The sequence below is a fragment of the Hemiscyllium ocellatum genome, chromosome 23 (assembly GCF_020745735.1).
Source record: "Hemiscyllium ocellatum isolate sHemOce1 chromosome 23, sHemOce1.pat.X.cur, whole genome shotgun sequence".
Classification (NCBI taxonomy): Eukaryota; Metazoa; Chordata; class Chondrichthyes; order Orectolobiformes; family Hemiscylliidae; genus Hemiscyllium; species Hemiscyllium ocellatum.
Window position 1 is genome coordinate 51,006,085 of NC_083423.1, and position 10,800 is coordinate 51,016,884.

Consider the following 10,800-nt stretch of genomic DNA (forward strand, 5'->3'; position numbering starts at 1 on the left):
AAAGCATTGGGCTGAAGGCAAGATTCTTGGTTGTATAGATGAGCAGAGGGATCTTGGTGTCCAGGTACATAGATCCTTGAAAATTGCCACCCAGATTGATAGGGTTGTTAAGAAGCCACACGGTGTGTTAGCTTTTGTTGGTAGTGGGATTGAGTTTCAGAACCATGAGATCATGTTGCAACTGTACAAAACTCTGGTTATGGCTGCATTTGGAGTACTGCGTACAGTTCTAGTGACTGCATCATAAGAAGGATATGCAAGCTTTGGAAAGGGATCAGAGGAGATTTACAAGGATGTTCCCTGGTATGGAGGGGAAGGCAGAGAAAGTGGAGGCTGTTTTCATTAGAGACATGATGATTGAGAGGTGACTTAATTGAGACATATAAGTTAATCAGAAGGTTATGTAGGGTGGACAGTGAAAGCCTTTTTCCTCAGGTGGCAATGAGGAGACATAGCGTTAAATTGAGGAGTGATAGATATAGGACCGATGTCAGAGGTAGTTTCTTTACTCAGAGTAGTAGGGGCATGGAAAACGATCCCTGCAAGAGTAGTAGACTTGCCAACTTTAAGGGCATTTAAATAGTCATCGAATAGGCATATGGATGATAATGGAATAGTGTAGGTTAGATAGGCTTCGGATTGGTTCCACAGGTTGGCACAACATCGAGGGCTGAAGGGCCTGTTCTACGCTGTGATGTCCTATGAAATGGTACAGTGGCATAGTGATGTTATGGCAATTATCATCACCTCCAGAAGACATTGGCGAGAGAGTGCGAGAGCGAGAGATAGAGATTGAATTTCATTGTGGGCAAATTAAGTTCAATTAGTAGGTTTATCATGAAAAATGTAAATTGTTTTTAAAAAATATCTGCCTCACTAACATGCCATCCTTATATGATCTGGCTGCAAATATACAGCCATGTAATGGATTCTTAACAGCTCTCAAAAATGACAGAGTAAACCTTTCAGTTTCATCAAACTGCTCTAGAAAGTAGAGAGGAGTCACAAAAAAAACTACAATTCAAGAGTCAAATACCTGTTCAGCACCACAATCTAGCTGTGATAAAACTAATGGCATTGGTAGTATATAAATCAATGTTCACATATGGAAGTACTTTAGAGAGGCTAGTCCTTACCTGAAATCCCTGGAATTTCAAAGAATCCATGGCCTTTTTCACAGCTGCGTTGTTTGGCTCACATACTTCCACTTGCGTCTTCACATTATGTTCATAATATGGACCAATCAGCACATAGTTTTCTCCCCATTCATCTGCTGTGACTTTAGCCTTTGTCTGGATTACAGTATAGATACCTCCGACTGAAAGCAAGTGTGACAGGTTTTAATCTCTGTTACAAGCGAATGAATCAACGAGAGCTTTCAATCTATCCAGGTCATAGAATACCTACAGTGCAGAAAAAGGCCATTGGTCTATCAGGTCTATCCAGCCCCTCACTTATCCCTGTAACCCCATATTTACCATAGTTAGCCCACCTAACCTGCACATCCCTGGACACTATGGACCAATCCCATAAATCTTTGGATTGTGGGAGGAAACCAGAGCACCCAGAGGGAAGCCACACAGATGGGAGGAGGAGGAATGCACAAACTCTCTCTGGGCCACACGTCATCAGCTCTAGAGGCTGAATCGAACCCGGGTCCCTGGGTGATGAGAGGCAGCGGTGCTAATCAGTGAGCCATGTACTGGGGTCTTCTTAAAAAAAGTACTGTCTGCTTTGTTCCTTTCTTTTTAAGTAGAAAACTCTTACTTTACCTTTTCCATAGCAGTGGCTCATCTACAAAGTCATTGTTGCTCTCTCCTTCCTGCACACCACCAACCCCCTCCCCCACAGCCCAACCACCTCTGTCCAAGATGTCTATCTGAAATGAACATGACATCACATTCACTCATTCTGGGATCTTGTCATGTTAAAATTGCCTGTTGCCTTTGTGTACACAACATGGTCCATAACTGCCTGGACAATTAAGCCGGGCAGAGAATTAATTAGACGCAATGTAGATACAGGACTTGTTCTTTGTTTGCTTGAGCTACTAACTTCAGAACAGCATAACTGACAATAATGCTCCTTATGCTGGTACGATCAGAATAAAGGTTTGCAATCAGCATTTTAATAAGTCATATCAAAAATGCACCATCACCAAACATACATTGAGAGAGTATGATTCTTGCCATACCCTGAAAGATGCTGCCTAACCTGCTGTGCTTTAACCAGCAACACATTTTCAGCATACCCTGAAATGAAAACAGAACAACACCATAAGGTATAAGAGCAGGAGGTGGTTATTTGGTCCATCAAGTCTACTTAGCCATTCAGCCAGATCATAGCTTATTTGATCATCCTCAACTCCACTTTTCAGCTCATTTCTCCCTCATTCCACCTCCCCGCCAATTCCACTCCATTTCCCCCACTCCCACATGACCCTTACCTTGTATCTTAATCTGTCAATCACAGAATGGACAGCCCTCTACAGTAAATAATTCCACAGGTTCGTGACAAGAAATTCTTCATCCTCTGTCTTAGATTTGTAACCCCTAATGCCGAGATTGCCCTCTGGTCCTAATCTCTCCCACAAAAGGGAAAAACAAACTCTACATATCTACCCTGTCAAGAGCCCGCAAGAATTTTATTTTTCAATTAGGGTCTTTTTCCAATCTTCTAAATTCCAAGTAGTACAGACCCAACTTACTCAAACACTCAAAAGAAAATCCCCCCATAATCAAGATCAACCAGGTAAACTATAGTCTCATATCTCTGTATATAAATAGTGGATCAGATTTTTCTCAGTATTCTACAAGCGGTTTAATTAGTGCTTTGTATAGCATTAGCAAGAAGTTTCTATTTTGGTTCTCCATTACCTGACCTTGAATGCGATCACTGTAAGATTTATGTATGAGAACACTCCAAATTTCTTTGTGCTGCAGAATCTCCAATTCAGTGAGATTGAACTGTTCTATTCATCCTGCTAAAAAAAAGTGTCTGACCTCTCATTTTCCTCACATTATACTCCACCTGCCACATATTTACTCAGTTGCCGAGCAGATCTATTTCCTTCTGTCTCTCTCATTACTTGCTTCGCCATCTATTTTTGGGCAATCTGCAAACTTAGCTCCGGCACATTCACACATATATATTATAAATATTTGTGGTCCCAGCACCAATCCCTGGGGCACTCCACAATTTAAAAGTGGGTACTTCAGGCTGCCAAGCAGTAACCCAACACAGGCTTCTAATAGTTAGCTATAGATTGTTTATATCTCCAATATGGCAATGGACTAAATCATGTGCCCAGTATATTGATGCCATACTCCACCACGAATACTGATACCAAATGCACAATCTTCACCTTTTTCACTGAATTTTCAACTTCACAAACTGACTTATAAGTCACAAATCTTACCTTCAACATCCGCCTGTGATTTTACTCCACCGTTCCTCAGCAATCTCTTTTAAACTTGTGTTAGCACTTATCTGATGAGTGGCAGATGGAGTTTAATATAGATTAATGTGAAGTGTTGCATTTTGGTAAGGCAAATTAGGGCAGGATTTATACATGATTTGGAGGTGCTGGTGTTGGACTGGGGTGTACAAAAAGTTAAAAATCGCTCAACACCAGTTTATAGTCAAACAGGTTTATTTGGAAGCATGAGCTTTCTGAGCGCTGCTTTTTCAATGTGGACTCCAGCAGCAGCAGCACTCCGAAAGCTAGTGCTTCCAAATAAACCTGTTGGACTATAACCTGGTATTGAGAGATTTAGGACTCACACATACAAAGATAGGGTCCTGGGGAGTGTTGCCAGATGAAGAACCTTGGGGTGCAGGTTCACCTCGAAGGTGAAGTTACAGGTAGACAGGGTAGTGAATAAGGTATTGATACAATTGGTTTATTGGCCAGTGCATTGAGTATAGGAGTTGGGATGTCATGCTGAAACTGTGCAGGACATCGGTAAGGCCACTTACAGTCAGATCTACTATAATACGCCTTTCATTATCGCAAATTGACTGTAATGTGATTGGTGAAAGGAGACACTGTTTTACAAGTTCACATTTTAGAAACATGTTGACTATGAACATAAATTTGCTTATTGAGCTGCAAGGTTCGTTTTCAGATGTTTCATCACTATACTAGGTAACATCATCAGTGAGCCGCCGGCACAGCACTGGTGTTATGTCCTGCTTTCTATTTATTATAATTCGTCTCCTTCCTATCGGAAGGATGTTGTGAAACTTGAAAGGGTTCAGAAAAGATTTACAAAGATGTTGCCAGGGTTGGAGGGTTTGAGCTATAGGGAGGCGCTGAACAGGCTGGGACTGTTTTCTCTGGAGCGAAGGCTGATCTCATAGAAGTTTATAAAAGCATGAGGGGCACGGATAGGATAAATGGACAAAGTTTTTTTTCCTCTCAGATGGGGGAGTCCAGAAGTAAAGGGCATAGGTTTAGGGTGAGAGGGGAAAGATATAAAACAGACCTAAGAGGAAACCTTTTCATGGTGAGAGTGTGTGGAATGGGCTGCCAGAGGAAGTGGATGGTACAATTGCAACATTTAAAAGGCATTTGGATGGGTATATGAATAGGAAGGGTTTGGAGGGATATGGACCAGGCATTGGTAGGTGAGACTAGATTGGGCTGGGATATTTGGTTGGCATGGACAGGTTGGACCGAAGGATCCGTTTCCATGCTGTACATCTCTATGACTCTAATGAAGCGGGACGTAACACCATGGTGACAAAACATTTGAAAATGAACCTTCCAGCTCAGTGAGCAAACTTACATCCAGAATCTCAACCTGAGCTACAAATCTTCTATACATCTATAGTGTGTTGACTATAAAGCGATTATATTGCCACACCAAGTGTTATTTGTATAGCACGATTTTTGTATCGTGCAAGGTGGTACAGCAATGCGACTATTGAGTTATAGAAGAAACAACTTATGTTCAATTCTCATCTCCCTGTTAAAAAGATATTACTAAACTTGAAAAGGGTGCAAAAACATTTACAAGGATGCTGTCATGTTTGAGGAATAGGGAGAGGCTGAATAGGTTGGGGCTGATTTCCCTAAATGTCAGAGGCTGAGGGGTGACCTTATGGAAGTTTATAAAATCACGAGGGGCATGGATAGGGTGAATAGCCAAGGTCTTTTCCCTCCAGTGTAAGGGAGTCGAAAAAGTTTAAATAATAGGGCATAGATTTAAAAGGGACCCAGGGCAACTTTTTCCACGCAGAAGATGGTGTATGTATGGCATGTGCTGCCAGAGGAAGTGGTGGAGGCTGGTACAACTACAACATTTAAAAGGCATCTGGATGGGTACATGTCTGGGAAGGGATATGGGCTAAATGCTGGCAAATGGAACTACATTAATTTGGGATATCCTGTCGATATGGACAAGATTCAAGATCCACATTTTTACACTCATTTACACCACCCTGTAAAAATGCTTGTGTACTCAAAGAGAGCTAAAGTATTTTATGGCATGGCAAAATTAGCATTTTTCATTTTCATTACTGATACGGTGAAACAATTCAAAGTTACCAGAGGACAAAAATAAAGTACAAAAAGGTAATTAATACCAATAGCAAATTGAAAATTAGGTTTTGTGACCAGTGGAAACTTCCAGCCTAGAGTATGAATTGGATATTTGCAGCCCGTGTAGTGCTCTCCGTCTACACAAAAGAGATCATATAATGCAGCAAAATTGATCCATTGTATGTTCTTAGAGATCATAAATAAGACCATAAGATTGCAAGAAATAGGAACAGGAGTAGGCTCGAGCCAGTTTTAGCATATTGCACCCATAGGTGTTAGCGAGTGTTGAGAAATATGTAGCTCAGGTGGAGGTTCTGGACGGAGGATTGCTCACTGAGCGGCAAGGTTTGTTTTCAGACAACTTGTCACCATACTAGGCAATATCAGCAGTGAGCCTCTGGATGAAGCCTATACAGGAGTAGGCTGTTAACCCCCTGAAAACTGCTCTGCCACTCTCTAACATTCCTCACATCCACCTTCCAGCCCTTTCCCCATAGCCCTTAATTTCCAATTCATCAAGAATTTCACACAGCCCTGAATATTACACAAGGACACAACCTCCACCACACATGGTCACAAAAAATCCCAAAGACTCCAAGCCACAGAATAAACTCTCCTCAACTCAGTCTTCAATTCTGAGATTATGCCGTCTGGTCCTAGACTCCCCCATGACAGGAAACATCCTCCGAGAGTTTACTCTGCCAAATCTCTTAAGAATCCAATATGTTTCAACAAGATCCAAGTGAATGTTTTCTGAACTGCCCCTAATGGAATATCTTTCCTTAAATAAAATGGGGCCAAAACTACCGATAATACTCCAGATGTAGTCTCACCAGCACCTTATAACTAGTTCTCAGTCCCTACATTTGTAGAAAAAAAAAGTTAAATTTTCCAGTCAGCACTGAATTGCCCATGGTGTTAGGTGCATTAGTTAGAGGGGGGTGGGTTACTCTTCGAAGGGCCTGTTTCCACACTGTAGGGAATCTAGTCTTAAGAGCAATGACTTGGAGTTTCCCCAATGACAGACCAATGCTCCAGTTTGATCTAGAGTGTGGAACACTCCCTGTCCAGGATTTGCTAATGTCACAGTCCAGCGGGTTACCAATTCTGCCTTCAGGCAGTTGCACAAAGGAAACCAAAAGAGCCTTGGTTACACCTTCCTGGGAAGGCAGAAACAAAACTAGCTGTGTCTTCTCTCCCATTAATAGATTCCACTGAAGTGAGTGGAACTGGACTGACACCTCAGATCTTTTCTTCTACTCAGTTAGACTACACTCAATGTATTCCAGTTCTTCAGGCCTGAGTTCCACCTGCCATTGGTGGGTTCAAACTGCTCCATTGGCTCCTGAGACTTATTTCCATTTTCCCATTGAAATACTTAACAATTGCCTGGAAGGTGGGAGCTGCAAAAACACTCAGGAAGCTCAAAATGCCATCTTGGCTAAAGCAGCCTGATCCACCATCTTAAACATTTACTTCCTCCACCACTGGCAGTAGTGTGTATTACTACCTACAAGATGCACTACGGCAATTTGCAAAGGCTTTTTTGATTGCATCTTCCAAGCACACGATCTCTACCACCTAAAAAGGACAAGGGCACTAGAAATGTGGGAATACCACCTCTTGCAATTTTCCCCTCAAGCCATTATCATTCTTACATAAGAGCTATATTGTCTTTTTATTGTCACTGGGCGAATAGCCTACAGCTTTCTTGATAAAACCGCTATTATACTTTTCTACTACAGAATGCAGAAGTTGAAAGTAATAGCTCAGTTTTTAATCAATGGCATTTACGGAGAAGCAATAAAATTATGCTGCTGGAAAAGCGCAGCAGGTGAGGCAGCATCCAAGGAACAGGAGATTCTACGTTTTGCCCTTATGCCTGAAACGTCGAATCTCCTGTTCTTTGGATGCTGCCTGACCTGCTGCGCTTTTCCAGCAACACATTTTCAGCTCTGATCTCCAGCATCTGCAGACCTCACTTTCTCCTCCACAATAAAATTATGGCCTTGCACAACACTCTCACCCAACAAATGAATTAAAACCAAAGAGAAGCACCAGGCTGAGCAGTAGCAATGTTTACTCTATCAACTGCACGTGTTTTGCTGGTGAAATCCCGATTCTTCCCTCACCTAGTTCCTTGCACCAACTGGACTCCTCGATGGACCTCCATTTTCTCTCAAGCTCTTGGGGTGCCATATATTCTGAATAGGAGTCTATTTCTCAACTTACCTCCCAGGTCAAACCCCCCCCATCCCAATTCCTGGTTTCCTCTCTTGAATTAGCACAGCTTTTATTTGTGGTGCCAAACTGCTCCTATTTCTAGTGCAATACAAGCATCGTGCATTGGGTATTGCCAGCAAGTTGGCTCAGAACAAACTCAGTCAATGTATTATCGGAGATCAAGTAAATGTGCTAATGAGAAATCACAAGTAGTGACACTGTCACATGATCTTGCTGTCTCAGCCATGTGCCAGGATTATAAACATAGTAAAATCTCCCTGAATAAAGACAGTGCTATCCTCACGTCAGCAGACCCTCAAGGCCAAGAACCTCTGAACATTCAAAATAGAGGCAAGGGCTTTAAATTTTTGATTTTTAAAAAGAAATTGTCAATTGCAATTCTGAAACAGTAGATAGTCTCAACCCATGTAAAAAAGATCTCAAAGCCTAAATAGGTACATAAATTGTTAACTTATTTTCAGGGTGTAAGGATGGGGCTGACTTGGGATTTTTTGAAGCAATTTTTCAGCCCCCAGAAAGGGCTATAGACTTAAATTGAGCAGGGCATTTAGCAGTAATTCAGGGTGCACTTATCCCACATGGAAGTCTCTCTCTCTCTCCCACAAGGCTGAGAATTTTCAAAACAGATTTTAACAGCTTGCTATTTAATTGCACTTAAAACTGAAACAAATGGGATTGAGGTAGGCATATGATACGACTGAATGGACAGGTTTCACAATAGTCTGTAGGAATTCACTCTGTTCAAATGATTCAATTATTTGCAACACAGTATTTAAACAGAAGATCATTCGTTTTTGTTTGGAAAAAAAAGGGCAAACACATATAGCTCAATCTGCAGGAGAATTAAAAGTCATGGATACTGTTTTAGGCTTTGGGGAACCCTGTTCTACTCTATTCGAAGTTTAAATAAAAGTGAGGGAAAAGGAGGATGTGATTTTGCATGGAACAATTCTGCGTTTTCTAAAATCAAACAGCTGCAGCTCCCTTCCCCTACCCCCCGGCCCCATTCGCAAAGAATGTTAAATGGACAGAAGTTAATGAGCAACTTGGAGAAGGTCAAAAGGTCCAGAGAGCTGATAACACAATGAGGCAGCGAAACTAAAGGTTAACTCAAAGGTTCCCCAAAAAAGACCAAGCTAAAATGGCTCGTTCGGAAATTAAGCAGTTCTTGTAAAATCCGGCATCGAAGTAGCGCCTCAAAGCCACCCAAGAGAGTGGGGAGGGATCGCTTCTGCAGCCGAGACCAGTTACTGACCTTTGTTGGTGACTTCCCACGAAATCTCAAAGAACATCAAATCTTCCACAGGCAAACTTTCATCCTCCCAGAAAGGGAGCCCGCTCAAAGATGTCACCGAGAGTGACCTGAGTAGTGGCATTGTTCTGTTCTGAAGAGAAGCCCCCTTTTCAACAGCCTGCCAGAAAGTTGATCTCTGTTCTTATGGGTTCAGCGCTGGTTCTGATTCAGGTATAAAAAAATACTGCCCCAAGCGTTGGGATTCTCATTGGAAATCTCAGCGCTTGCTCTGAAGCGCCTTAAACCGCACCGTGAGGGTCCCCTCACAGCTCCACACTCATCTCTCCACTTCAGAGAGAGAAAGGGGCTCCTCAGGAAGAAGGAGCACACCCAGTCCCAAAAGATGTGCCTTTACCACGTGAGTCTCCAGTCTCCAGCCCATTTCCCGGAAACAGCTTAATCCTCACCCCCACCCCCCTCTGTCTGTAGACCCACTGCCGTCCTGCACTGATCAATATCATCAACTTTTGTTCCATGCACTTCAATTTTCTGTTCTCTTTTAGAATAATATGTTCACCCACCTTTTCTATACAATGGCCAGAGAATCCTATTGGAGGGTTAGAGATATAGCGGGATTTGGCCAGGAATTTCAACTGACACCGATTTACATTAAATATTTCAGCGTTTCTGTTTGTAAATAAGAAGTCAGATAACGCTTTTCTATTTTAAATAATGTATTTTTTCTGCGTTGCTGTCCTTCGTTTTAAATATTGGCCCAGTGTCTTCAGGACAAGGGTTTACAACAACAACTTGCATTTATCTAGTGCTTTTCATGCATTGAAACGTCCACCAGGTGCTTTACAGGAAGGTTAATGGGGGCTTGCCCTTTCACTGGATTGTCGCCTTGCTGTGCTGGACAGGTTGAGGGCGTCCATTGGTCCTAAGGCAATGTCCTCTGGAGTTCTCAACACCATAAGGCCAGGCATAGCTCAATCCAAGTCCTCAAGGATGATCCAGTGGGAAGATAGTTGAGTGATACCAAGGCTGCAAAAGAGGATGGGAGGCTGCAAGATCAGAGAGATCCCCAATCAGCAAGGTTTCCTTGACACTGGGTTTACCTTCCGCCAAGGGCCACGTGCCTCCTGATGTTAAGAAAGATCCCATCCAAGGCACAGAGGAATTCTACCTTTAGAAAACACCTCCCAAATATGTGGTTGGAGATCTGGCTCCAGGACAAAAATCCACAGAACCAAGCAACCCAGAATTTCCAGGCAGATAATCATACTCATTAGTGAGTGATTGCCAACACGTAGGGTTGGTTAACTCAAGTGGATGGTTTGCAATACAGGGTGATGTGTCAGCAGCATAGGTTCAATTCCCACACTGGCTGTGGTTACTACCAAAGTCCTGCCTTCTCAACCTCTCCCCTTGCTTGAGATATGGTTAGCCTTGTCTCCAGTCCTCCCTCTCTCTAATCCCAAGGGGGTTACGCTGACTTTACAAGCCAACAATGTTTGACATGGAACCAGGTCAGGCCATCTGTAGGGCAAATGATGAAAAGTTTGATCAAAGGGCTAGGTTTGAAACAGTGTCTTTAAGAAGCAGAGAGAGAGAGAGAGAGATTCCCCAAAATTGAAGGAATTCTGAAACAAGGGCAATACAGACTGGCTGCCAATGGTGAAGCAATTAAAATGCTGCATGTGCGACAGGCCAGAATTAGAGGCACGCAGATGGCAATAGGACTGGAGGAGATGACAGAGACGGGAGAGGAGAGTCT

General features: G+C 42.6%; 1 protein-coding gene across 2 annotated transcripts in view; it reads right to left on the reverse strand.

Moving 5' to 3' along the window:
* The window catches only part of gys2 (glycogen synthase 2), a 52,816-nt gene extending 43,433 nt beyond the window's left edge, over positions 1-9,383 (reverse strand). The window contains exons 1-2 of one of the 2 annotated variants that reach the window (XM_060843239.1): positions 9,045-9,383; positions 1,137-1,318 (exon numbers count right to left, since the gene is read on the reverse strand). In XM_060843239.1, coding sequence (XP_060699222.1) covers positions 1,137-1,318; positions 9,045-9,165 — 303 coding nt within the window. In that variant the 5' untranslated portion in view covers positions 9,166-9,383. The remainder of the gene's footprint in view (positions 1-1,136; positions 1,319-9,044) is intronic. The other variant, XM_060843240.1, reaches the window with a different exon arrangement.
* Positions 9,384-10,800: the final 1,417 nt, after the last annotated feature.